Genomic DNA, 27,592 nt, shown 5'->3' on the forward strand with positions numbered 1-27,592 from the left:
CCTTGCAAGTGCAAGGTCCTGAGTTTGGTCCCCAGTACCAAAAACAAAAAAAGAAAAAAAAAATCAAAACAAAATGAAGAAACCAAGAAAAGAAGGAAAAAAAAAAAAAGGAAAGAGGAGAGAAAAAATACCGTTTACTGTTCACATCCACTTAATAGCATGTGTCTGCTTTCACTGGTAGACAAAGTGAACAAACAGAGCTCAGATCTGTGTTGATTAATCCCAGCAAGCCAGCCATAGAATATGGCAGGGCAATGGATGTTCTCAGCAAGCCTGCATCTTTAGTTCCACTGAAGTTCAGGCTGGTTTCTGGCTGTGAGGCTGGAACTCAATTTGTTCAGCTTGAAACACTTTATGTGCCTCCTGCCTGCTTGAACTCAGTTCCTTGATCTCCTGTCAACTTAAACTTGGTTCCATTTCACCCTGACACTGGGAGCTGCTAGATGGAGCCAGCCTGCAACTGCTCTGAGTTCCAAGCTCAGTTGGTCTCTCTCCAAGATTGTGACTGTCCAATAGCCCTCTCCTGGGGACACCAGCCACTGCAGTCTGCTGTGTCCACTGCTCTGTTTCATTGGTACATTTCTTCATGGAAGCCTCTGGGGTTGCTAGTAGTCACCATGGACCTGCAGGTTCCAGCCGCTTATCCTATGTACTGAGTCAGGGCTCAGGGAAAAAGTACCACTTGCTACCCTCTGCATTGAGGTCTTTCTATTCACTCTCACCATGGGATTCAGTTCTAGTTTCAGATCCTTGTAGGTCCTGGGGACCCACGTCCTTCCTTCCTCTCTTCCTCACATTGCTATATTTATACACACCAAATCTCAAAGAGGCTGTTTCTATGCTGTTCACCACTCTGCCATCATTCCAGAAGTCCTAAAAATTGTCTTTATGCAATGGTCACTCACAGAGTCACATGTGGAACGGTGCAGAGGGTTTGTCTGCACACTGGAGATCTGAAGGATCCAGTTGAAGATCTGAAACTCACTACAATGTCCCGTGTAAGTCTGTATCAGGGGACCAATATGAAGTTCCCGAATTTAGACAGTATAATAGACAAACCCTGGTGTGTGTTCTGACAAATGTACAGAAAACTATCTAATTAGAAGTTAGCGAACAAAGAACTCTCAATTTACTTCCAGAGAACTTTTATGTTTTTGGTCAGAGAGAGTAATTTTAACTTCTTTGAGGCTGTTTCTCTCCAGGGATAATGATAGTTCTTCTGCAAAAGGCTGGTATGAAAATTTCATGAAAAGTGAAAGCACTCTATCAGGTATAACTTGCTACATGAAAATAAGGGTAGGTTAGTGTCAAACCTTTTTATGCCTGTCCCTCAGGGTGGTGGCCAATGACCATACTTGTTCATTTATATTTTAAGTATGTAGTACAATTCCAAACCTAGGCAATGTATGTAGATGAAGGAAGAAAAGTAGTAAGTCTGAAGAGGTACCGTGTTGCTCTGGAGGGCTCATCTCTGTCTTGGTATCATCACTCAATAAAAGACCCCAAATGGGAAAAGGACCAAGAGATGCAAGAAAGGAGAGAGAAGAGGTGAAGGAGATGTAAAAAAATACGCAAAACAAAAACAAAACAATTGAGATGTGTTATGTGCTTACACTAACACTCCATAATGAATGAAATCATTATATACACCATACATATACACTGTACTGAGAAGAATTTAAGGAAACAACAACAATAAAACCACAAAGGAAGACCCAGTAGGCAGGACCAAATTCATACATCAGAGGAAGATCTCTGCTGTTAGCAGGGGGAGCACCCAAGTCAACCATAAAGAGCACACCCGTTTACTGTTCACATCTCTTTTTTCTTTCTTACTACTTTGCTAACACATATTCTTCATGGTCTTAACAACTGACACGTTTAACATACTCTGAAAATTCTGATGTGCAGTAGGGAATATGCTGAGAAGATGAGAGTGTGCTCTCCATTTTTGCTTCTGCCATGAGCTGGAACCTAAAACAGTTCCAATATCTGTACAGCAAAGAAAAAAGAACATGCCACTGCCTCATAAGCACAACATCCTGAGTTTGATCCCTGGTACAAAAAGAAGAAGAAGGAGAAAGGGAAGGGGAAGGGGCAGGAAAAGGGAAAGGAGAAGAAGGAGAAGGAGGAGAAAGAATGAACAATGAGCTTATTCACATTCATTTCTTCAACCAAACATGGAACATGTATCAGGCTGTGCTACTACTTCATAGTAAACAAGACACAACCCTGCACTCCGGGAAGTCAGGCTGATGGGAATAAAGGGTACAGTCTCCTCAGCCTGGTGTGGTGGGGCACACGTGTCTTGCTCCAGCTACTCTGGAGGCTGAGGCAGAACAATCATGAGATAGAGACCAGCCTGAACAACTCTAGGAGATCCCGTCTCAAAAATTAAAAAGGGTCAAAGATGTAGCTCAGAATTAGAACATGTGCTTAGCACACATGATGTCCTTGGTTCAATCTCCAGGGTGCCAGAAAAAAAAGAGTACACTACTCTGAAAACAAAAAGTTGTGTGTAAGGGTGGACAAATAAACCTTACAAAAACTAAACATCTGGCCACTTTTATACATATCCATACTACCTCAAAATGATTGTCACTCCTGTACATAGTTCCTTGTGGCACAGAAACAGCATGCCTATAGTTATTCATGAGGACAACTCCTACTTGCACAGAAATCTGGTAGCCAGAGTTAAGAATGGAGAGTAGCCAAGGACTATCTTGCATACTTGCCACTTGTTGAATCACTCAGCTCTCAAAACTGCCATTTTCAGGCATTTGTTCTGTTCTTTTTTTTTTTTTTTCTCTGTTCTTTTTCTGACCCATGCCCTGCTACTATCAAAAGTGGCAGAGTTGGGCATGGTGAAGAACGGCTGTAATTCCAGCATTCAGGAGACTGAGGCAGGAGGGTGTCACAAGTCTGAGACCAGCCTGGCCTATGTGGTGAACCCTTGACTAAAAACAAAAACAAAAACAAATCCAAAACCAAACAAAACAAATAACAAAGCAGGAGAAAGCACAGGGATCTGGAAGTTCTTGCCTTTATCAATATTTCCGTTTTCTGAAGAAACATATTTTGAATGTACATTGAGTCTCATCTCTGACAGGTGTAAGCAAAAAGGAATACAAGACACTGTGGCAGACACAACTACTTCTTTACTACTGCTGGAAAACCATTTTTATGTATATATTATGTTACTTGTACCCAAAAATAACCCTGTGAGGTCAAAATAATTCACTAAGGCACAGTAGGTTACAAGTCACAAAACATCTGACGTGGCTTTTCTTGAGCTCTTGGTTAGCCTGCGTATTTTACATAGAAAGGAATTGATCTTGGAGAAGTGACCCATCCATCCCTTAAGAATTTTACGCAGTGCAGCTACAAAACCAGCAAACTACTGTGGGTAGTCAATATCCTGCTGCAGGCCTAAAGCACGCCACCCACCCAGTACCCTCTCCAGGCAACTGTAATTAGTTGTCCAGACCTGAGCTCGCCTCTGCGCAGGCTCGCGGAAGCTGCCGGTCAAAGGATGCTGACTTCGCTCACGTGATTTTGCTTCTGGAGGCGGGGCTCCTCGGCCAAGATGGCGGCCTACCTACAGTGGCGGCGTTTCGTTTTCTTCGACAAGGAACTAGTGAAGGAGCCGCTCAATGATGGGTCCGCACCTGGGACTGCACCTGCTTCTGGAGCCACTGCTTCTAAGTTCCTTTGCCTTCCTTCTGGCATCACCGTCTGTGACTCGGGCCGAGGGAGCTTGGTCTTTGGAGATATCCTTCCTTTGGAGCTGTCCCTTCCCTCCCAGGATCCCTGAAGAGATCCAGTTGGAATGAGAGCTGTCAGAGTGGTTGTATGTAGCGCCACTTTCCATTAGATGGGAACCAGAGCTCTCCTTTTGCCTGAGGGAAGAAAGGAGACCCTTCTCTAGCTTGTCAACTGGGCAAGTCATTTAACCTGTCTAGCTTTAGTTTCTTTAACTGTAGGAGGGATGTAAATGCCAAATTGACACGGTTATTTTTAGATCAGTCCCTCAAAATAGATGCACCTTGCCCTTTAAAGATGAATATGTAACGTGGCATCTCTTCTGCCTGATGTGGGCGAGGAGGTAAATGAGAGCAGGAGTTTGTTTTTTCTACGTGCATGCTTGTTATTTTCTGTGTCTGGCCTAAATACTGTAGGCCCTCAATGCATAACTGAAACTGCATAGTAGGGAAGCTTATAGGTGCTTTTTTTCCTATACAGATGTTCTTCAACTTCAACTTCTCAGGGGTTATGTCCAGATAAACCCATCATAAATTTAAAGTATTGTAGGTAAGGTGTATTTAAAATACCTAACCTGCCCATCGTTATAGATTAGCAAAAACAGTACCCTGTAGAATATCGGTTTACCCTTATGTTTCTGTGGCTGAGTGGGAGCTGCAGCTTGCTGAAGCTTCCCAGCATCATAAGAGTGCCTGTTTTCTTAGCCTAGGACATGATCAAAATTCAAAATTCCAAGTACAATTTCTACTGAATGCATATCACTCACACTAGGAAATTTTACCTCTTTTTTTGTTTTGTTTTGTTTTGTTTGTTTTTTGTTTTTTTTGAGACAGGGTCTCACTATGTAGTGAGACTGACCTGGAACTCACTATGTAGTTTAGGCTGGTCTTGAGCTCAGTGATCTTCCTGCCTCAGCCTCCCGAGTGCTGGGATTACAGGCGTGCGCCACCACGCCCGGCCCACACTAGGAAATTTTAACAATTTATGTTACTAAAATTGTGTGAATGTGGTCTTTTGAAATATTTTAGGGGCTGGGGATTTAGCTCAGTGGTGCCACCACCTGTTTCCCAAGGACAAAGTCCTGAGTTCAATCCCTCGTAAAAAAAAAAAAAAAAAAAAATTTTTTTTTTTTTTTTAAATTCCTGGGCTGGGGATTTAGCTCAGTGGCACTGTGCCTTGCAAGTACAAGGTCCTGAGTTCGAAGCCTGGTACTGAAAAAAAATTTAATTCCTCATTGCACTATACTAATTATTTTAGACCTTCAGACCTCAGTTGACTTCAGGTACCTGATGTAAAACCATAGAGGAGGTCGCTGTAACTCCTTGGAAAGGAGGCTCCTTGACTACCCTGCACATATGGAAGGCCAAATCTGGTTTTTGCCACGCTCCCTACAACTCACAGGCTTCCAGGCCTACAAACTACGAGTGACACACCTATACCAACTGAAGCAGCACAATATTTTGGCATCTGTTGGTGAGGATGAAGAAGGTATCAACCCCCTGGTAAGCCCTTGAAAGGAAAAACCTGGAAGCCTGGGAATTTTTTTTTCTTGTTCTTGTTCTTGTAGGAAAAATAGTATTGACACACGTGCATTCTGTTTTTAGGTAAAGATCTGGAACCTGGAGAAAAGAGATGGTGGCAATCCACTCTGCACTCGAATCTTCCCGGCCATCCCAGGAACTGAGCCAACTGTAGTGTCTTGTTTGACAGTCCATGAAAATCTCAACTTTATGGCCATCGGTAAGTAGAAGAAAAGGAAAGCTAACACTTCCTGATTGTTTTTTTGTTTTGTTTTGTTTTTTTGAGACAGGGTCTCACTATGTAGTTGAGATTGATCTGAAACTCACTATGTAGCCCAGGCTGATCTTGAACTCACAGCAATCCTCCTGCCTTGGCCTCCCAAGTGCTGGGGTTACAGGCATGCACCACCATGCCTGGCTCTTCCTGATTGTTTATAGACTTTTTTTTTTATAACACAGCTCATGTGTTATTTTTCACAAGATCACTTTGTACTAAACTGAGGCCTTTGAGATATTATAGTTTTGTTCTTTGGTTTGATCTTTCTTTTTTTTGTTTGTTTTGTGTTTTTTGTTTTGAGACAGGGTCTTGCTATGTAGTTAAGGTTAGCCTTGAGCTCACTCTGTAGTCTAGGTTGGCCTTGAACTCACTCTAATCCTCTTTAGCCTTCCGAATGCTGGGATTACAGGTGTGCTCCAACATACCCAGTTTTTTGTTTTTGTTTTTTTTTCTTTTTATATTGTACTGGGGGATTGAACCCAATACTTTCACTGAATTACATCCCCAGCAGTTTTCATTTAGAGACAGAAATCTAAGTTGTCCAGTGGGATTCAAATTTCAATCCTCCTGTCTTGGCATCCCAAGTGCTGGTATTACAGGTATGTGCCACCATACCTGGCTTACTTTTGTTCTTTGAAAAATGAGTCAGTGTGCCAGGTGTGGTGGCACACACTTGTAATCCCAGGCTGAGGCAGGAGGATCACTGAAAGTTTGAGGTCAGTCTGGACTACACAGTGAGATCCTGTCTCGAAAAACATACAAAACCAAACCAGAAAGGTGAGTACCAGTATTCAGATTAACCATTAGAGAAGTTAAGTATAAGGAAAAGCTTATTATTTCTTTCCTTCTATTTTTTTTTTGAGACAGGGTCTCAATATGCAGTTCAGACTAACCTTGTAGCCCAAAGTGGGGTGTGAACTCATGGCAACCCTCTTGAGAGTCTCAGTCTTTAGCCTGATCATTTCAGTCTCTTTGAAGTATTGATTTTGGCTCTTCAACAGGTTTCACAGATGGCAGTGTTAAATTGAACAAAGGAGACATAACCCGGGACCGGCATAGCAAGACCCAAATTTTGCACAAGGGCAACTATCCTGTTACTGGACTGGCCTTTCGCCAAGCAGGAAAGACCACATACTTATTTGTTGTGACAACCGAGAATGTCCAGGTATAATCAAGGCTACTACTCTTAAAAGCAGGCAACAAGTATCTCCAGTGCTCAGGGAACTAGTTAAGGAACTGATAGGACAGATGGTAGTCAAGATTCTCACCATATAGTCTTTTTTGTTTTTGTTTGTTTGTATTTTGAGGCCTCCCTCTGTAGTTCAAGCTGGCCCTGAATTCACTAATTAGCCCAGGTTGGCCTTGAACTCTCAGTGATCCTCCTGTCTCAGTCTCCCCAGTGCTGGGATTACAGACGTGCACCACCACACCTGACTCTTGCCATATAGTCTTGAGTCATTTGTCTAGTTTAATATTTTATTTCTTTACTGAGACGAGAGGAGCTAGACTTAGGAAAAGAACTTTGGGCATTTAGTTAAAATACATGATTTTTTTAAACCTAACTGGTTAAGTGACTTTAGACAAGGTACTTTACCTTTCTAGTTCCTGGTGCTCCTAATTTAAAACAGCCCACTCTCTCAAGAATACTTTTTATTTGTGGTGCTGGGGATCAGACTCAGGGTCTTATGCATGCTGTGCATGTACTCTTATCACTGAGCTACACTCCTAGTCCAGGAATACTCTTTTGATGAAACAGTAAAAGACTGTTTTATTTCTTTTATCTGCAGAATTCATGTACTAGGTAGTGATACCACATAAAGAGAAAGAAAATGTGGCTCGTTTATATATTAATAGGTGAATGATAGTTAATGGAGAAGGCAGGAAGCCAAGGCAAAGTCTTGGAATGCTAAGTGGGAAAAAAGCCATATAGAGATGGGTGACCTTTATGAAGGCTTAGGCGGTACCTCTTCAGAAAACCTGCTAACTCTTTTCTTACTTCTTGCAGTCCTATGTAGTTTCTGGAAAGGATTATCCTCGTGTGGAGTTGGATACCCATGGTTGTGGCCTGCGTTGCTCTGCCCTAAGTGACCCTTCTCAGGACCTGCAGTTCATTGTGGCGGGAGATGAGTGCGTCTACCTCTATCAGCCTGATGAACGTGGTCCCTGCTTCGCCTTTGAGGGCCATAAGCTCATCGCCCACTGGTTTAGAGGCTATCTGGTTATTGTCTCCCATGACCGAAAGGTTTCTCCCAAGTAAGGAATCCAGGGAGAGGGCTGGACTTGTTCCCCACCATTAACCTGATTTTAATGTCCTAATGCCTAGATCCTTCCAGTTTATTTTGGTGTCATGTAGATCATACTTCTTCCAAGGCTCAGTTACATATTTTACCAAAAAACATGTTTTGCTGCACATGCTTACTGCATAGTCTTGGTGTATTAAAATGCTCCGGGGAATTTAGATCTGGTATTGGATTTATTTATTTATTTATTTATTTTGGATTTTCCGAGACAGGGTCTCACTGTGTAGTTGAGACTGACCTGGAACTCACTATGCAGCCCAGGCTGGTCTTGAAATCACAGCGATCCTCCTGCCTCAGCCTCCTGAGGGCTGGGATTAAAGGCGTGCGCTACCTTGCCTGGCTCAATTTTTTTATTCTTTAGTCAAAATAAGTTGGGCATCACTAGCACACATAAGGCCCTGGGGTTTGATCCCCAGAGATGTCCCACCCCCTAAAAAAAAAAACTTGGGCAACAAAGCAAGGGATTGAGTGATAGAGAAATGGGGAAGAGCTGGGACAAAGTTCTGTTGGTGTTTTCCAGAGGCACGAAAAGGGAAAGGTGGGGTCTTCTGCATGAGAGAAGCACTGGCTATTAGATGTTGGCTTTTTTTTCCCATTCAGTACTAAGCACAGTATCTTACATATACTAGGAACTTGATGATTATTTGTTAAATGAATGGATATCTGAATGGACTTAATTTTCTACTCTGTTGTCCTGGATTAATTGCAGAATCCTAAAAGGCAAGTTCAGGATTGTATGTTCTGTGTCTACAGCTGCTAATACAATGCTGTATGTTATGGGATGAGCTGCTAGTGGGGCCAAAGAGGTGATTTATTCTGGGTGGAATAGGCAGCCCCAAAGTTGTCATGGAAAAGGAAACAAAGGGGAGTTAAGACGAAGATGGCCAAGTGTCTGGTGCTTTTTCTTTCCTACACAGGTCAGAGTTTACCAGCAGGGACTCACAGAGCTCCGACAAGCAGATTCTCAACATCTATGACCTGTGCAACAAGTTCATAGCCTATAGTGCTGTTTTTGAGGATGTAGTGGACGTGCTCGCTGAGTGGGGATCCCTGTACGTGCTGACGCGGGATGGGCGGGTCCACGCACTGCAGGAGAAGGACACACAGACCAAACTGGAGGCAAGGCTACCAGGTTCCCAGGGCTGGCACAGGCACCTTGAAGCAATTACAGGACCAAGTTTCCTAGGTCAGCCAGACCCAGGGTGATTTCCTTTGGGTCACAATCTCATAGCTTCCTTAGGGTAGAATTACAAAGTAAATGGCCTAGGGTTAGGTTTTTAAAAAAATTTTTGGTACTGGGGATCAAACTCAGGACCTTGCGCTTGTGAGGCAGGTGCAGTGCCACTGAGCTAAATCCCCGGCTCCTGGATGGGTTTTTGAAGGGAAGTAATGGCTAGGAGCCTGAGCCCTTTCTCCGGGTTTACTTTTGTTTGCAGAGACCCTTACAAGACAAGGTGATACTGGTTTGGGGGGTACATGCGGGGAGGTCTATCTCTGTGTAGGATCTTGGGAGATTGAGTTCCAGAACTGTCTGGTTTGTGTATTGAAGGCACATTTTGGGAAAATGTATTCTTAGGATTCTATCAATTTTCTAATTTTTCTCCCCTCTCAGATGCTGTTTAAGAAGAATCTATTTGAGATGGCAATTAACCTGGCCAAGAGCCAACATCTGGATAGTGATGGGCTAGCCCAGATATTCATGCAGTATGGAGACCATCTCTATAGCAAGGGCAACCACGATGGAGCTGTCCAGCAGTATATCCGGTCAGTCTGGAGGGACTGAGGAGTATAGCTCTAAATGCAGTTAGGCGTCTAGGCAGCTGAAACCCCTGCTGGGGGAGGAGCAGGAGTACTAGGACTGTTCATGTTTCCTACAGAAACTGGTACCTCAAATGAGATGACATCTTCTTGGAAAGGGAATATTTAGTGTTAAATATCATGTGTAGTATGCAACTGAGCTGATAATTCTCATTTTAAACTTTAGTGTTTTTTTTTTTTTTTTTTTTTTTTTTTGGTACCAGGGATTGAACTTGGGCCCTTGCACTTGTGAGGCAGGCAGTGAAACCACTGAGCTAAATCCCCAGCCCAGGATGACCTTTGTTTATAGTCCTTTTGACCTAATATTTTAAAAGAAAAAAGGTACTAGTTCTTGGAATTTCTGCCCCATTAACAAGTTTTATAATGCCATCTACCCTTTTCTCAAGCTCTCTAGAATTCTTGTCAGTCCCATTTAAGAACTTAATGGCCATTCTGTTCTCTCTTGCATGGTGGCCTGCCCTTATGCTATAGGATGTTACTTTTCCTATTTTTTCTTGGCCTAAACTCACTTTGCAGAACCTGTTTTTTTTCCTACCTTTAATAAAACTGCATCTGGGTGTGGTGGCCCACGCCTGTAATCCCAGCACTCAGGAGGCTGAGGCAACAGGATCACTGTAAGTTTGAGACCAGCCTGGGCTACATAGTGAGTTCCAGGTCAGTCTCGACTACATAGTGAGACCCTGTCTCAAAAAAAAAAAAAAAAAAAAAAAAAAAAAATGGGGTAATGGGTTGGTTGGGGCTGGAGATGTAGCTCAGCAGTGCCATGCCTACCTGGCAAGCTGAAGTCCTGAGTTTGATTCCCAGTACTGAAAAAAAAAAAAAAGCCAGTGCTTATTGGGCATGGTAGCACATGCTTATAATACCAGCATTCTCAGAGGTTGAGGCAGAAGGGTTACAAGTTCAAGCCCAGCCTGAGCAATCAACAACTTAGGAGACGCTATCTCAAAATTTTAATTTTTAAAAAAATGGCTCGTGTAGCTTAGTGTGAAGGCTATGGGTTCAATCCCCAGTACTAAAAAGAAAAAGAAAAAAGAACTGGTACACTGACACTGGATCCTTGCTATTTAGTGCAGTTCAGACTTATAGCACTGCTATCACCTGGGACTTTGTTGGAAATGCACTCTTAGGACTCATTCAAGACCCACTGAAACAGAATTGGTATTTTAACAAGATCTTGGGCCAGGGATTTAGCTCAGTGGTTCTGCTGCCTGCCTTGCAAGCACAAGGACCCGAGTTCCATCCCCAGTACCAAAAAAAAAAAAAAAAGAAAAAAGATCTCAAGTTGATTCCTATGCACATGTGTTTGAGAAGAACACTGATCCAGATGCTATTGATACCCACATCTCCTTAGAACCATCGGAAAACTGGAGCCATCCTATGTGATTCGCAAGTTTCTGGATGCCCAGCGTATCCACAACCTGACCGCGTACCTGCAGACCCTGCACCGACAATCCCTGGCCAATGCTGACCATACCACCTTGCTCCTCAACTGCTATACTAAGCTCAAGGACAGCTCAAAGTTGGAGGAGTTCATTAAGGTACAGGCTGGTGTTGGGAGGAATGATTCCTAGAAGGTCCCAATGAGGGTAGAGTGGCTCTACCAGGGTTTGTCTGTCTTCAGCAGGACACAGGGAAAGGGGTGACTTCATTTGAGAACCAGCACCCTGTACTGTATAAATGGGAAAGAGGAGCAGCTATTCATACTAGTTTTCTGTTTCGTTTCTTTCTTTTTTAATTTAATTTAATGTATTGGTACATTCTAGATAAACAGTACAACTATATTCATTACTGGGATCTTGTACCTTTACATGCCAGGTCTTGGTTCTCATTTTTCCCCCTTGTCCCCACCCTCTCTTCACCTTCCCCACCTCAAACACTTTAATTCCATTTTTACATTTTCTCATATTTTTTTCCTTTTCCCTTATTCCCCCTTCCCTATCCTTCTCACTGTCCCTACACCTTTGGTCCTTTTGTTTCTTTTGTTTTATGATGGCAGAACTTTTCATGGTATTTAAGGCTAAGGAAGTAGTATTAGGAAAGCTCTGTCACGAGTGGTCTTTAATTAGAAACTCTGAGAAGTGGCTAGCCGGTTTTCAAAGTGTGACGCTAGGCCTGGGTAGCAAATGCCTATATCCTAGGAGGCTGAGGCAAGAGGATTGCTATGAGTTTGAGATCAGCCTGGGCTACATAGTGAGTTTAAAGGCATCCTGAACTACATAGCAAGATGTCTCAAAAAATAAAACACTAACAAAAAAACAAAAACCATGGACTTTATTATCATTTTAGTAATGGGTCAATCTCAGATGCCTCTCAGTTTCCTTTCCCTTCTCCACCCACCTCTGTTTGAATGGTTTTGTATAATGTTCCCTGGCAGACAAAGAGTGAGAGTGAAGTCCACTTTGATGTGGAGACAGCCATCAAGGTCCTACGACAGGCTGGCTACTACTCACATGCGCTCTATCTGGCTGAGAACCATGCACATCATGAGTGGTACTTGAAGATCCAGCTTGAGGACATTAAGGTTCGTGAGGAAGAACCATGGATTAATGAAAGTGCTTCCTGGTGGGAAAAGCAGTAGTGGGTACAACTCTGCCCTTTACTTCTCCACAGAATTATCAAGAAGCCCTTCAATACATCGGCAAACTGCCTTTCGAGCAGGCAGAGAGCAACATGAAGCGCTATGGCAAGACCCTTATGCACCACATACCAGTGCAAACAACACAGTTGCTAAAGGGCCTTTGTACTGACTATCGACCCAACCTGGAAGGCCGAGCCGATAAGGAGGTGCCAGATTGCAGGGTAAGACCTAGCGTAGTGGTGGTAAACCTATGTCATGTGTGCTGCAGCGGCTGTTTGTATCATTGAAAGCTCTAAAAGGTTTTCTATCACTGACAGAGGGAATAGCATTGGCAATAAGGGTTACTTTAGGGGACCTCTGGGTACCAACCCCACTCACTCAGCCTCCTCTCTCCTCCCATTCCAGGCCAACTCTGAGGAGTTCATTCCTATCTTTGCAAACAACCCTCGAGAGCTGAAAGCCTTCCTAGAGCACATGAGTGAAGTGCAGCCAGACTCACCCCAGGGGATTTACGATACACTCCTTGAACTTCGGCTGCAGAACTGGGCACATGAGAAAGATCCTCAGGTGAGACCTCTCCAGAGCTACAGGAGGTAGTACAAGTTTTGTTTTGTTTCGCTGCTGTCTTCTCTGTTACTGTGTTCTTTTTTTCAGTACTGGGGATCAAACTCAGGACCTTATGCTTGCACAGCAGGCACAGCACTACTGAGCTAAATCCCCAGCCCTTGCTGTCTTCACTCTTGCATCTCTGTGGCAGTCTTTCACTAGACTAGTGATACCTTACCCCTGCAGCTAAATGGTCTTCAATAAAGAGGAAACTGGACTGAGGGAAAGAGATGGTTGACTGGCCTTGTCCTAAGAGAACTTTTGGTTTCCCCATATATCCTTCTTCTCTAGGTCAAAGAGAAGCTTCACGCAGAGACCATCTCCTTGCTGAAGAGTGGCCGCTTTTGCGATGTCTTTGACAAGGCACTAGTCTTATGTCAGATGCATGACTTCCAGGATGGAGTCCTTTACCTCTATGAGCAGGGGAAGCTGTAAGTTTGGAGATGTCCAGAGGAAGGGGACAATCCAGGTTATTTTCCAGGGGCAGCCACTGAGGTGTGCCCTTCCCCTGGCCCAGGTTCCAGCAAATCATGCACTACCACATGCAACATGAGCAGTACCGGCAGGTGATCGCTGTTTGCGAGCGACATGGAGAACAGGACCCCTCCCTGTGGGAACAGGCCCTCAGCTACTTCGCCCGCAAGGAAGAGGACTGCAAGGAGTATGTGGCTGCTGTGCTCAAACATATTGAGAACAAGAACCTCATGCCACCCCTTCTAGGTAAGTGGGGTGGAATGGCTAGGCAACAGGCTGCTGATGGGCTATGTGGCAAGGTGCCCTTCTCAGGGTGCTGCTTGGTTCACTGTCTTATTTCCTTTGTGACTCAATTCTCAGTGGTGCAGTCCCTGGCCCACAACTCTACAGCCACCTTGTCTGTCATCAGAGACTACCTGGTGCAAAAACTGCAGAAACAGAGCCAACAGATTGCACAGGATGAGCTTCGGGTGCGACGGTACCGAGAGGAGACCACCCGAATCCGCCAGGAGATCCAAGAGCTCAAGGCGAGGTACTAGCATTTGAATATTTTTGCGGGGGCTGCAGGCGTGAACTTATTCCTAGATATGATTGTATGGAGTATGTTTGACTGTTTTTATTTTTATTTTTTTAGTGCTAGGGATTAAACCAAGGGCCTCATGCAGGCAAAGCACATGCTGTACCTCTAAGCTATGTCCCCAGCCCTGTATTTTACCTTTTCCTTTTTTCTTTTCTTAAGACAGGGTCTTGCTATGTAGTCCAGGCTGGCCCTGAACTCACTGTGTAGTCCAGGTTGGCCTCAAACTCATGCCGATCTTGCTGCCTCAGCCTCCAAAGTGCTGTGATTACAGTCATGCACCACCATGGCTGGCTATTTTAGCTTTTCTAAACACATATCTGAGTGTGACTGGAAGCCATTCTGAAATAAAAATTTAGCTTTAAAAAACACAGAAAGCAGATAATTTAGAATTACTTATGTCAGTCTCAAGCCTTATGGTAATTACTTACGGTAAGTCTCAAGCCTTACCTGCCCATAACACTGTAAAGTATTTATTAGACAAGAACAGTTTCTTCATTCCGTAAGTATTTACTGAACCTCTAATTAGGTTGTAAACACTATTATGAACAGTATAGAGAAGCCCTGCTTTGGACTGGGGCATAGCTCAGTGGTAGAACATTTGCCTAGCTAGCACTAGCCCCTAGGGTCTATCCCCAGCACCACACACAAAAATGTCCTACTTTTTGGCACTCACATTACTGAGGGCAGTATAAACAGTAAACACCTTAATCAAGCAAACCATTACAGTGTGTTAGTGGTAAGTTCTGAGAAAATTAACTGAGAAAGGACAATAGGCAGGGAGTCACAGCTAGTTTGTGTATATGTGTGAGTGTATATATTTGTGTGTGTGGTGGTGTGGCTTGAATTGAAGGCCTTGCATACGCTCAACAAGCACTCTTCCTCCCCCTCCTTTTTTTATGTGAATGACTGCCAGTTTTGGATAAAGAAGGCAGAAAAGACCTCACTGAAGGTATATACTTCAAAGGGAATTTAGTGGCAATTGTGATGCTTGCAAGAGGGAACCTAGCCCCCTGAGTTACTTTTTTTTTTTTTTTTTTGGTATTTTTGAGACAGGGTCTCACTATGTAGTTGAGACTGACCTGGAACTCACTATGTAGCCCAGGCTGGTCTCGAACTTTCAGTGATCCTCCTGCCTCAGCCTCCTGAGTGCTGGGATTAGAGGTGTGCGTTACCACACCCGGTCCCCTGAGATACTTGTACTTACTGAACTCACTTGAGGTCTGGGGTCCTTGTCCTTATTTAACTCCCTTTAGGTGTTAAGAGCAGGTAGGGCCTGGGTCCCTTCACAGGGACCTTTCTTCCTCCACACCAGCTGCCTTCTTTCTCTCCTGGGCTCTTGGCCCTGCCCTCACTCTTTGCCACTCATTTCTCGTGTCCCTTGACTGTAGTCCGAAGATTTTCCAGAAGACCAAGTGTAGCATCTGTAATAGTGCCTTGGAGTTGCCCTCGGTCCACTTCCTGTGTGGCCACTCATTCCACCAACACTGCTTTGAGAGTTACTCAGAAAGTGATGCCGACTGCCCCACCTGCCTCCCTGAAAACCGGAAGGTCATGGATATGATCCGGGCCCAGGAACAGAAGCGAGATCTCCATGATCAGTTCCAGCACCAGGTGGGCATGAGTAACCTGGACGGGAAAAGGGGGCTGCCAGCAGCATCAGAGCACTCAGAGCACTGTAGGGCTTGTTTACTTTTCTCCTCAGGATACAGCATTTTAGTTTTCTTTCTTCCTCCTTCCTCTTTCCTTGCAGCTCAAGTGCTCCAATGACAGTTTCTCTGTGATTGCTGACTACTTTGGCCGAGGTGTTTTCAACAAGTTGACCCTACTGACCGACCCTCCCACAGCCAGACTGACGCCCAGCCTGGAGGCTGGGTTGCAGCGGGACCTGCTTATGCACTCCAGAAGGGGCACTTAAGCAGCTCACCAGAAAGCATGTGATCTCAGGCACAGTTAGATGGATGTGGGACTGAGGTAGGCTGTGGCTGCAGAGAAGGCAGGCAGATATGCACATGGCTCCAATTTGATGTGCCACTGCCCTCCGGACTGAAGGGAACTTTATTTTCCTGCCGCTGCCTTTTCCCAGCCTGCTGTCCTTCTCATTTACTACTAGCATAGAATATTCCAGACTAGTCGGGGAGGGCACCTCAGCAAGCACAGTATGTGGACAATAGCTACTTAATTCAGGAGCACCAGGCTGTGCTTGGGTCCTTGCTCAGAGTTTATAAATAAAAGAATATGATACGAAGGCTGAAAGATTTTTATTTTTGTTTAGTTTTTTAAGACAGGATCTCAATATGTAGTTCAGGCTGGCATTGAACTTGCCGTGTAATCTAGGCTGGCCTCAAACTCAAGATTCTCCTGCCTCAGCCTCCTAGTGCTGGGATTATCAAAGTGTGCTACACCTGACCTCTGAAACATTTTTTTTTTGGTGATTCTTAATAGGGCTTAATGTACTTTCCCTCTGTTCCAGAGCCCTAATTCCCTTTCTACAAACTTCCTTGTAGTGGATGGGGTTTGTGGCATCTAGAATAGTTGTTTACTGAATAGAAGGTCTGATGAGCCAGACAGTGGTACAAGCCAATTATCTCAGCTACTCACAAGGTACAGTCAGGAGGACTGCAACTGAGGCCAGCCTAGGCAATCTTGTGAGATCCTTGTCTCAAAAAATAAAAAGGGCTGGGATATTGCTCAGTGCAGATTCTGTATTTGATTCCCAGCACACACACATATACCCCAAGTAGGTAAAAAGGTTCAGCTGAGCTCCAAGAGCAGCCTAAATAAGAGCCTCTTGGTCTTCTGTCTTACTGGTCTCCATGGCTTGTGTTCGGAAATATTCAAGCAGGGGGCCGATTCTGGCTGGGAACCTTGGGCCCCACCTGCCTTGGTAATGGATAGGATGATGTCTTGCTGTACTCAGTACCAAGTGATAGAACAAAAAATCTTATGGGCTTTTTTTAAAAAATGGTACTGTGGAGGGAACCTAGGGCATTGCTCTTGCTAGGCAAGCTCCATTGTTGAGCCTTTGCCCCATTAAATATCTTTTATTGAAACACTTTTCCCTCTTTGAGGTTGTTAGCTAGCTTTATGTTACTGTGTGTCCATGTGTAATCTGGGTTATAATTTCTGTCGAAAAATGCTCCAAGACTGGGGATTTAGTGAAATGGGCACACACCATGCTTGACAAGTGCAAGGTCCTGAGTTTGATCCCCAGTACCAAAAAAAGAAAGAAAACTGCCCCAACAGAATTGTTTAACTGCTGGGTATGGTGGTGTGTGCCTGTAATCCCAGCACTCAGGAGGGTGAGGCAGGACAATCTCTGTGAGTTTGAAACCAGCCTGGACTACCTAGTGAGTTTCAGGTCAGTCCCAACTACATAGACTCTGTCTCAAAAAACCAAATGAAAAAAAAACTTTAACTAAAGGAAGTAACATGGACACTAATTTAGGTAGCCTTCACAAGTGCAGCACTGCCAGGTATAGTGGCACACTAATTCCAGCACTCTGGAAGACTAAGGTAAGGTGATTTAGTAAGACCCTGTCTCAAATTAAAATATAAAAAGGGTCGAAAGAACCAAAAAGTCTCAGCAGCTCAGTGTGAACTCCCTAAGTCTATCCCCAGCACACACGATAATTGGTATTTGCCTCTCACTTCCATTATGTCTTTAGGAATAATCTAATAGGTCTGAACCAGTTTACTCATTTTTAAAAAAATGCTAAGCTGGGTTGGTGGCACACACCTGTAACCCCAAACTTAGGAGGCTGAGGCTGAGGGTTATTGTTTGAGGCCAGTCTGAACTGTGATGAGACCCCACATCTCATAATACATAAAAATTTAGAAAAACAAAGTACCGGGGATTTTGCTCAGTGGTTCTGTCGTCTGCTTTGCAAGATCAAGGTCCCCAGTTCAATGTCCGGTACCAAAATAAGGAAACAAAAAACAAATGCTGCCTATTTCAGAGTTGTAACAAAGCTAAATTTGATAGGAACAGAGTACCACACAAGTTGCATTAATTACTTGTGCCACATGGGAGATGAAACTAGAATTAAGCATGTGGAGCCTTCTGGGACAGCCCTTCTATTTGTCAGTGACGAATGCTGCCCTGTGGCGGAACCGGGGGTGAGGTTCGCTCTGATGCAAGGGTTCTAGTTCCCGCCCAGAGCAGGTTCCCTCCCCTCTGAGGGAGGGCGCAGGACATGACGCGGTACCGTAACTTTGTACCTCGAACCCTGCATTTTAGTTGACAGCCTCTTTGTCCTCTAGGGCATGACTAATTTATGGTTAACTGACAGGTGTCAGAGTGGCCGCAAGGGGCGACCGCAGATAATTCATACGATAAAATGGGCAGCGTACCTGCCCTCTGACCACACATTTTCCTGACGCAAGAAAGGTGACAGCCGGACGTTGTGGTGCCGGCCTGTAATCCCAGCTCCTCGGGAGGACTCCAAGTTTGGGACCAGCGGGAGTGTGACCTTGTTTCAAAATGTGAAAAAACAAATTTAAAAGGGCCAGGGATGTAGTTCAGAGATCCCCGCCTTGAATCTGCAGTACGGACAAAAAGAAGACACGAGAAAGGACATCTCTGGGATAACAGGAACCCACGTTCCAGGTGAACCAAGTGGAGTTCGGGGTGTGGTCTGCTCGACCGCCAGAGTTCTAATTCCCGCCCCGAGGGAGGTCCCTCCCCTCCGAGGGTGGGCGCCGGACGTGACGCAAAGCCCTCTGCCGGTCCCGCAGTCAGGGCGAAGGACAGGCTCGGCCTATATGTGCTCCCGATTCCCGCCAGTCCGAGTCCCCGGTTCCACGGAACTCAGGAGACCTTAGCAGTTCCAGCAGGCATACTTCCTGAGCGAAGTCATGCCTGGTAATGGCGTCGCGGCTGCAAAGGTGGTGAGTCCTGAGCGGGTCACCTGCACGCTTGGAGCTTCCGGCAGAGCCGCGTCACGATTGGCCCCGGGTTGCCCATTCTCCGTCGCCTATTGGTCAGAAGGGCTATCCGTCAGTCCCTCCATATTGTTTTTAAAGGGCCAGTAGGGGCTATCAAGGCTTACTGGCTGCTGAGTTGAGTGGAAGAATAGGGCCGGGATTTAACTCAGTGGCACCGCGCCTGCCTCGCAAGTGTAAGGCATAAGGCCCTGAGTTCTATCTCCGATCCCTCCCCCGCCCCCACCACACACAAAGAAAAGGTGGAAGAGTAGACTGTTGTAGAATCCCCATTCCTGCGGGCTTCTGGTTCAGGCCTGGGATTCTTTGCTATAGTTTGTCTAGTTGTCTACACGGACAAGGTGCTTTCACACTATATCTGGCGCCGATGCGGCCACGTTGGAAGATGTTCCACCTCTGATCTAGAGGAGAGTACATTCCCTCAAAGTCCCCAAATGAGACAACACTGCATTACTATCGTGGGAGGGGCCCACCTCTGGGCCCTCCCATGAGAACGGAGCCTGCTTGCTGAATTCAGTGCTTGAGCACACCGCAGGCCACTGTGGGGCTTAGATAAGACTGATGGGGCAGCTACTTATCGTCCCCTGCCCAGCGGGTTGTGAGTGGCAGGATGGTTCTTTGCTAGAGCCGACTTTCCAGACCCCTGGGCTAGGACAAGGAAGACCCTGGATTTCAGGGTCCGCTCTCTGTCCATTATTAGCTGTATTATCCCAGCAAATTGTTTCACCTCTCAGCACCAGCCTTTGCTTCTGTAACATCCTGGGAGAAGTGGAATAAGATTGACATGAAGATAAAAAGCAAAAGCAAATGCTTTAGTATATAAGTGGGTATATAAGTGGTCGATATTTTATTTTATTTTTTATTATTTATTTTTTGAGACAAGTTCTCACTCTGTAGTTCATTGTGACCTTGAACTCACCATGTAACACAGGCTGGCCTCACACTCTCAGCAATTCTCCTTCCTCAGCCTCCTGAGTGCTGGGATTACAGGTGTGTGACACCATGGCTGGCTGAGATCACGCTTGTGTGTGTGTGTGTGTGTGTGTGTGTGTGTGTGTGTGTGTGTTTACAGAGAGTCTTGCTATATTGCTTGGGCTGGTCTCAAATTCCTGGGCTCAAGTCATCTTCCTACCTTACCTACCCAAGTGCTGGTAATACAGGGGAGTTCCAGTGTGCCTGACAAATACTTTTTTTTTTTTCTTTTTGTACCAGGGATGGAGTTCAAGACCTTGTGCTTTCCAGGCAGGCAACAGCACCACTGAGCTAAATCCCTGGCCCCAAATACTTTTTTTTTTTTTGTTACTGGAACCAAACTTGGGACCTTGTGCTTGCAAGGCAGGCGGCAGAACCACTGTGCTAACCACCCCCCATACTTATTTTTTAATGGAACAATTTGACTTGAATGTGCTGATCAGATTCAGTAAATTTGAAGAATTGTTTGAATCTACCAGTTCTGGATCCTCAGATTTCTTTCTGTGGGCACTCTATGGTCTTGAATTCTAGTGGCCACATTTAGCATTTCAAGCCTAGCCAAATGTGCAAAGGGCCGCTGAGAGTTTATTGGAGTGATCACAGGGTAGACTAGAATCCAAGGGAAGCCAGTTCTTATTTTCTCCAGCATCAGAGGCCCCAGCTGTCTGGCTGGGAAAGAACTCTGTGAGATGAAGATCGCTGAGCAGGTAAAGTTGTCTTTTTCTATAGTGGCAACTGTCTGATGTAGGAACTGTGTGTCAGACTAAAGAGCCTTTATGAAAGGTGCCCTGGCAAGAGGAAGAGGTGTGTCCCTTTGAATTCTTGGCTTGGGCTCTGATACCCCATTTACTTGTTGGTGAAACTAGAAGCAGTACTGCAGATGAGTGAATGAATGTTGGGCAATTCAGCCTCACAGTCTCATAGGATTTCTAAGACAGAAGAAACTTTATTCCATAGATGAACCAACAGGCCCTGATAGAATGATGTGCCCAAGGACACCCAGCCAAGAGGCTGAGCAAGACTGAATATCAGATTGGTTGACACCAGCATGCCTTCCATTCAAATCAAAGGACTGACTCTTAGTGTGGTAGCTCTTGGTACCTGATGTGGCACTGACACTTTCTTGAACATCAGCTCTCTAGTGGATAGTGAACCTGTATTCACTATCCTGCCCCAGCCAGCTGCAGGCCCCACCCTTCCTGTAGCCAGCCTGATGGGCCTTATCTCTTCATCCACCCGGCTGGGTGCAGCACTCCCACTGAGACCTGTGTTGGCCATCGTGGGCCTTGGGGCTCAGTGTTCTGGTTACTGCCACTGCCACAGCAGATCTTAGTGTTATTTCCCTCTGGTCTTTGCTTCTCTGGATCTCTGAGGAGAGCAGAAGGTACTGAGGAAGGTGGAAGGATTAATCTTGGAGAATTTGCCTACTCCAAGACTCACTGGTCCACACATAGGCCAGAAGTTGAAGTTTCTTTCTTCTAAATCAGTGATTCTGGTTCCTTTTTTATTTTCCTCAAGATTTTTTTTTTTTTTTTTGGTACAAGGGATTGAACTCGGAACCTTTTGCTTGTGAGGCAGGTGGCAAAACCACTGAGCTAAATCCCTGGCCTGTGATTCTGGTTCTTGAACAAGGCCTTGAGAAACACAGGAACAGAGGGGACTATATATAATCTGGGGACTTTTTCTGCAGGAAGAAGACGGCTCAAAGATGAGAGTGGTTCGAGTGGGTACCCGTAAAAGCCAGGTGAGTGCAGACACAGGGTGGAGGAGGTTTATTAGAAGAGTCCTAGTGCTCACAGCATCGCAAGTTGAGGGGGCCCAGAGGGTTAGCTCCCAGCATAAAGGAAGTGGAGTGGCTGGGGTCTAAATCTAGTGAGGAATGGCAGGTTGGTTCATGTGGAGAGAGAGCGCTGGGCTCTGGAAGTTGGTGTGTAATGGACTCCCAGGCTAGCCCCCTCTCATTCCCAGGTCAGCATTCCAGTCCCTTCAGGATCTCACTGACACTATGAGGATCTGAGCTAGGGATGGCCAGGGAAGAGAAGGACTAATCTGAATCTCTATCCCTAGCTGGCTCGCATACAGACGGACACTGTCGTGGCAATGCTGAAAACCTTATACCCTGGCCTGCAGTTTGAAATTGGTAAATTTTCTGGAGATGAATGAAAGTTAATGGGAAGCCAGTACACCCCGGGTTGGGCGAGGGGAGCACAGTGTTACTGTCTTTGCCTATGTCCATGGCCTAGGGCCCTGCTGCCGAGAATTGCTCTTGGCTACTGCCAGTTAGAGGGCTCTCCTCCCTCAACACCTGTAGTTTTGACTACCTGGGTTGGCCTGGAATTAATACTGTCCTCCTTGTGTCTTTTTGTGAGTGTGTCTGCTCCCCTTGCTGTCCTCTTTTATTCCCAGAGGGAGGTGCTTATATGTTCTCTGTCCCCACCATGAATTTTAGCATAGAGGTAGACACAGCAAGGGCCCAATAAATACTGATTAATGAGTGCCTGACTGACTCTCTCCTCAGTTGCTATGTCCACCACAGGGGACAAGATTCTTGACACTGCCCTCTCCAAGGTAACATCTCCCCCTGCCAGTCCCTGCGGGCCGCCCCTTGTTTTTTCTTCCCCTAAGAGTGTCATTCTGAGGCTCGCTCTTACCTAACAGATTGGAGAGAAGAGCCTATTTACCAAGGAGCTGGAATATGCCCTAGAGAGGAATGAGTAAGTGAAGATGAGTGTGGAACCCCTCAGTCTCTTGCTGGGATCCAGATGTTAACAAGGCCATGCTGGCTTAGACCATTAGAGAGCCTGGGGGGCGCATAGTGGAGTTCAGGCTTTTGGACAGGAGAGTTTGTTGTTTCAGAGTCTCTGGCTGTCTGCCATGCAAAATTGGCAAGTGGAATGGGATACAGGGCAGGCAGGAGAGCAGGTCTTGGGGCCCCGAGGCCTTGGGATGGCCTGCCTCCTGATCTGCCCTTGGCTTCACTGCTGAAGTAGAGCAGTTTTCGGTGAGGAAAAGTTGTGGCTGGCTGCTCAAATCTTTCCTCCTTGTCCCACTCTCCCATCTTGTAGAGTAGACCTGGTTGTTCACTCCCTGAAGGACCTGCCTACTGTGCTACCTCCTGGCTTCACCATTGGAGCCATCTGCAAGTAAGAGTTGTGCAAGCAAGAGGGCCTGGACAGGGGTGGACCTCAGGGGATCCTTTGCTTTTCCTTCTGGGACTTGACCTTCTCCTTTGAAGCATGTCTGTCCTCCAGCATGGCAGAAAACTCAGAAAATGACAGTTGGCTATTGAGAGACAATGGATGTGACCTGAATTAACTTTTCACTCACTCCATGAACTTCCCTCCTTCCCCAGGCGAGAAAGCCCCTATGATGCTGTTGTCTTTCACCCAAAATTTGTGGGGAAGACTCTACAAACCTTGCCAGAGAAGAGGTGAATGCGATCTGGATGGGCACCTGGGTGGGATGTGCACAGAAGATGGGGGATGGGAGGAAGACCAAAAGAACAGAGCTGTCCTGTGTTATATCTCATTTTGAACCCTGTCTTCTGGGCAGCGTGGTGGGGACCAGCTCCCTGCGGAGAGCAGCCCAGCTACAAAGAAAGTTCCCTCATCTGGAGTTCAAGAACATTGTATCCTTTTAGAAGAGGAAGTGGGCATCAGCCAAGGAAGAAGACAAAGTCTAGAGTGTAATGGGCTTCCAGAACAAGTGGCCCATGAGGACAGTGAGCTGTGTTTCCATCCACCCACTCATCCATCCGCAGTCCTTTAATATTTTAGCCCCAGGCAGGTGCCTGGCACTGGGAATAATACTAAGATAAACATTGTCACTCTTTCTATAGAGTTTATATTTTAGGTAGACAGAGATAGGCAGTGACAATACAGAGTAATACTGAAGTGATTACTTCTGGGGAAGTAGAGGATGCGTCCATTTTTACTTTAGATGCTACTATATTGTTTTGATTTTTACAGTGTCTATGTAGTGTGTTTCATAAAATTATTATTTGTTTAGACAAGGTCTTGCTGAGGTCAGGCTGGCCTTGAATTCGCTATGTAACCCAGCTGGCTTTAAACTCACAGCCAACCTCGTGCTTCAACTGGGATTACAGGCATGTGCCACCATGCCCGGCTTCATAAAATTAATTTTGAAAATAGTATGTGCTCAGTGCAACAACAGGAGAAAAAGGGAATTCTTTTGAAGTATAGTTGGAACGTTGAAAAACAGACTTGCTAGGCCAAGGATTTAGCTCAGTGGTTCTGGCCCCTGCTTCAAAAACAGACTTGCTCATTAGGGAAGACTTCCCAGGAGTCATAATTTGGGGCAGTTATTTGTCCTCATCAGTAAAGTGGGGCCATGATAATGCCTACCTCGGGCAGCTATTGTGAAAAGAAAATGAGTTGCCTGCCATAAGGGAGGCTCTTTAGAACAGCAGTTAGTGTGTGGTAGCTGTGGGTCACAAAGCTGAGAACTAGAAGATAAGTGAGCCAGCTAGAAAGGGAAGGACTTAGGCAGAGCAAACTGCTTATGGCTGCGATGGTCCTTAGCATCTCTCCACAGCGGGGGAACCTCAACACCCGACTGCGGAAGTTGGACGAACAGCAGGAGTTCAGTGCCATCATCCTGGCTGTTGCTGGTCTGCAGCGTCTGGGCTGGCAGAACAGAGTGGGGCAGGTGGGGCCACCCCTCTTCTTAATGTGTCTCCCTTCTGCCTGTACTGTCTTCTTGAACACCTCCCTTTAACACTACAAGATAAAAACAAGTCCCAGGCTAGGAATCAGAGGCCAGACTCCTGTTTGTGCTGATCCCTGGCTTTCTAGATGATAAGCATGTCTCATCTCACTGCTGGGTGCTTTCGGACAGCCCATCCCCACCTTTCTAACTGCCTGTTCTGGTTCCTCAGATCCTGTACCCTGAGGAGTGTATGTATGCTGTGGGCCAGGTGAGCTTAACTGGGAAGGTACTTGTTGGCATGCCCCTTCTCTCTTAACTAAGGAGCTGATCTCAGCAGTAGGCATCTGCTTCCTTGGGATGTTACTGGGCCAAAAGGCTCTGGGGAGCAAGTGGAGAAGAGGCGGTTCCCACCCTTAGCACCATTGGCTGGGGAAAAATCAAGCCTGATGTTTTTCTGTCAGGGGGCCCTGGGCGTGGAAGTCCGAGCCAAGGACCAGGACATCTTGAATCTAGTGGATGTGTTGCATGATCCTGATACTCTGCTTCGTTGCATCGCTGAAAGGGCCTTCCTGAGGCATTTGGTAGGGCCTGCACTTCCCCAGTGGAGGCATGGGGGCTTGGGCAGCTAGGAAGGGCAATGGGAAGATTCCTCAAAATGAGTACCTGGCATGTAGTGACAACTCATTGTTGAACACTGGGTATGAAGAGGACCTAGGTCTGGGCCCAACAGTTATGTCCTGTGAGCTGTGATCAGTGTAGAACTTCTCATTGCAGGAAGGAGGCTGCAGTGTGCCAGTGGCAGTGCACACCGTGATGAAGGATGGGCAAGTAAGCAGGGAAAAATGGGTGGGAGGACAGAGAAGAACTGTGGCATTTCTCCCTGTGCATCCCAGGTTTCTAAGCAGTCCCCCCTCAGAATATGCTGAGGCCACCACTTTCTTTTTCAGCTGTACTTGACTGGAGGAGTCTGGAGTCTAGATGGCTCAGATAGCATGCAGGAGACTATGCAGGCTACCATCCATGTCCCTGTCCAGGTACCAAGGATGGAAGGTGCGGGGGGTGGGGTGAGGGGAGAGTGAAAAGAATGCGTGTAGTCTTGCCTTCCGTGCTAATTCCACCTCCTACCCTCATCCAGCATGAAGATGGCCCAGAGGATGATCCCCAGCTGGTCGGCATCACTGCCCGGAACATTCCACGTGGAGCCCAACTGGCTGCCGAGAACTTGGGCATCAGCCTGGCCAATTTGTTGCTAAGCAAAGGAGCCAAAAACATCCTAGATGTCGCACGGCAGCTTAATGATGTCCACTAACTGGTCTGTGGGGCACAGGTGCCTGGGTCACCACTTTACTGTGCCTACACCTGGCCTTTAGTGCCTTGTGCTAAATGGGGAGTGATTACTCCAAACTGTAGGGTCTGAGACTTCAGCACTTGCCAGCTGCCTTGCCTGCCTCCCCTCTTTAGAGGTGGGCTTCTTCTCTTAAGAGAAAAAGTGAGGTCAGTCTTTGAATGTAACCAACTCTAATAACCAGCTCTGAAAGATGGTTTATTGGTGGGGTTGGGTGGGTCAAGACATGAATAAACACAAAACCCTTTAATCTTTTCTTCTGAGTCTGGGCCCTCTGTCTAAAATTCTCCTGGACACCCTTTGTCTCACTTCAGTAGTTACTTCAAGCAGAATCAGTTGTTTCCTAGGGAGTACCACAAAAAGCTAGAGAAAAATTGCCTTAAAATCCTATATTCTAGGCCCAGGGATGTAGCTCAGTGGTCCAGGGTCCTGAGTGGATTCCTGGTGTGTGTGCAGGGAATCCTATATTCTAAGCCAGGTATGATGGCACGTGGCTATAATCCCAGTATTCTGATAGGCTGAGACAGGAGGCTTACAAATTCAAGCCCAGCCTAGGCAATTTAGCAAGATTCTTTATGAAAAAATTAAAAGAGCTAGACTGAACTCAGGACCTTGTGTTTGGGAGGCATGTGCAGTATCACTGAGCTACATCCCTGGCACCCCACCCCTTTTTAAGGCAAGGTGTTGCTTTTGTAGTTCAGGCTGGCCTCCAACTCTGGCAGTCCTCTTGCTTCAGCCTCCCTTCCAGGTGAGTACCACCATGCCCAGCCTGCATTCAGTTTTAAATACAACAAATTTTACAGCCTGATCCTCCTACAGTTAACTTAAAAGACTATTTGGGCATGGTGGTACATGCCTGTAATTGCAGCACTTGGGAGGCTTAGGCAGGAGGGTCACCTCGAGTTGACCAGCCTGGGCTACATAGTGAATGTAAGGTCAGCCTAAACTATAGTGAGACCTTGCCTCAATAAACCAAAAACCCTACCAAACAGTAGCCTATTTATGTGTCTCCCAACCCTAATACTTGAAGGAATAGGCAGTCATCAATTTTACAACCCTTGCAAAATGAAAAACAAGACACTTAAATTTTTTAAAAAATCCTTTAATAAAATTAGTCCATCTCAACCTCCCCATTACCTAAAGTTCTAGTCTTGGATGGGTTAGCTGCAAAATTCCAGTTCAGATGCCAACAGAGGCTCAGTCCAGACAGGGATTAACTGATTTGTGCTGGTATCTAGGTACTTAGGAATTGCTGAGTCGAGTCACTGGAAGGGAAATAGGGTGGCTAGGCCCGACTGCCAGTCTCTCCCAGCACAAAACACAACTCCTGCTTCTCACACAGCCAGCTCTGAATCCAAACAGGAGACCTCTGCCCTCTCCCAAACTTCTCCCTGGGAGGCAGTCATCTCTGGAAGCTGCTCGTCTTACATACAGAGCTTTGTCCTGGCCGCGCCACAGGCCTATGAAGATGGAAACCTCCGGGACTAGGCAACAAGAGAATAGCAGACTTCAACAAATAAGTTAACAAATTCTCTCCCGCCCAAGCCTGGAGGTCAGCAGTCACGTCTTCAAAGTGCTGCCGAGGGCTAAGCACCAGCTGGATAATAGACGTCCAGGCTGCAGCTGCGAAGGGACTCACCTTCAGGACGCCAGCCTCGGCCTTGTCTGCGCAGCGCAGCCTGGGAAGGCGCGAAGCCGAGGCTTCCGTAAGGTGCCGCGGCCCCCAGCAGCCATCAGGATCTGAGGACAGG

The 27,592-nt window shown here is 46.0% G+C and overlaps 2 protein-coding genes and 1 long non-coding RNA gene across 5 annotated transcripts; 2 read left to right on the forward strand and 1 right to left on the reverse strand.

Annotated features, from left to right (window-relative positions):
• The first annotated feature begins 3,552 nt into the window (after positions 1–3,552).
• On the forward strand, positions 3,553–16,178 carry Vps11 (VPS11 core subunit of CORVET and HOPS complexes). The gene is made up of 16 exons (XM_010629290.3): positions 3,553–3,770; positions 5,116–5,264; positions 5,367–5,502; positions 6,561–6,724; positions 7,565–7,812; positions 8,777–8,978; positions 9,472–9,623; positions 11,029–11,215; positions 12,052–12,198; positions 12,288–12,476; positions 12,661–12,822; positions 13,153–13,292; positions 13,379–13,581; positions 13,696–13,867; positions 15,304–15,526; positions 15,666–16,178. The coding sequence occupies exons 1-16, from the start codon at positions 3,587–3,589 to the stop codon at positions 15,828–15,830; spliced, it is 2,823 nt and encodes a 940-aa protein (XP_010627592.1). The 5' UTR covers positions 3,553–3,586; the 3' UTR covers positions 15,831–16,178.
• Positions 16,179–18,057: 1,879 nt separating this feature from the next.
• Hmbs (hydroxymethylbilane synthase) lies at positions 18,058–26,081 on the forward strand. Of its 3 annotated transcripts, none has more exons than XM_010629289.2 (14): positions 18,058–18,521; positions 21,519–21,572; positions 21,896–21,968; positions 22,347–22,396; positions 22,487–22,542; positions 22,894–22,971; positions 23,181–23,258; positions 23,381–23,456; positions 24,383–24,496; positions 24,726–24,764; positions 24,958–25,077; positions 25,271–25,324; positions 25,444–25,530; positions 25,632–26,081. In XM_010629289.2, the coding sequence occupies exons 2-14, from the start codon at positions 21,537–21,539 to the stop codon at positions 25,803–25,805; spliced, it is 1,035 nt and encodes a 344-aa protein (XP_010627591.1). In that variant the 5' UTR covers positions 18,058–18,521; positions 21,519–21,536; the 3' UTR covers positions 25,806–26,081. The 3 variants fall into 3 exon arrangements, with proteins under 3 accessions (XP_010627591.1, XP_010627590.1, XP_033620272.1); XM_010629288.3 differs by lacking the exon at positions 18,058–18,521 and adding an exon at positions 18,590–18,802; XM_033764381.1 differs by lacking the exon at positions 18,058–18,521 and adding an exon at positions 21,157–21,212.
• Positions 26,082–27,066: 985 nt separating this feature from the next.
• On the reverse strand, positions 27,067–27,586 carry LOC104865663. Its single transcript, XR_781233.1, has 2 exons — positions 27,481–27,586; positions 27,067–27,325 (listed from the first exon to the last, which is right to left on the reverse strand). It is a non-coding gene; the product is annotated as an uncharacterized LOC104865663 (long non-coding RNA).
• Between the last annotated feature and the right edge of the window lie 6 nt (positions 27,587–27,592).

Source organism: Fukomys damarensis, unplaced genomic scaffold (assembly GCF_012274545.1).
Source record: "Fukomys damarensis isolate Sample0158 unplaced genomic scaffold, DMR_v1.0_HiC HiC_scaffold_16, whole genome shotgun sequence".
Taxonomy (NCBI): domain Eukaryota; kingdom Metazoa; phylum Chordata; class Mammalia; order Rodentia; family Bathyergidae; genus Fukomys; species Fukomys damarensis.

Coding starts and splice junctions, on each gene's coding strand:
- Vps11 (XM_010629290.3), top strand. CDS start 3,587: ATGGCGGCCTACCTACAGTGGCGGCGTTTCGTTTTCTTCGACAAGGAA. Junction 7,813..8,776: donor GACCGAAAGGTTTCTCCCAA/GTAAGGAATCCA, acceptor TTTCCTACACAG/GTCAGAGTTTACCAGCAGGG. Junction 13,868..15,303: donor ATCCAAGAGCTCAAGGCGAG/GTACTAGCATTT, acceptor CCTTGACTGTAG/TCCGAAGATTTTCCAGAAGA.
- Hmbs (XM_010629288.3), top strand. CDS start 18,770: ATGCCTGGTAATGGCGTCGCGGCTGCAAAGGTG. Junction 18,803..21,518: donor GCGTCGCGGCTGCAAAGGTG/GTGAGTCCTGAG, acceptor CTTTTTCTGCAG/GAAGAAGACGGCTCAAAGAT. Junction 22,972..23,180: donor ACCATTGGAGCCATCTGCAA/GTAAGAGTTGTG, acceptor CTCCTTCCCCAG/GCGAGAAAGCCCCTATGATG.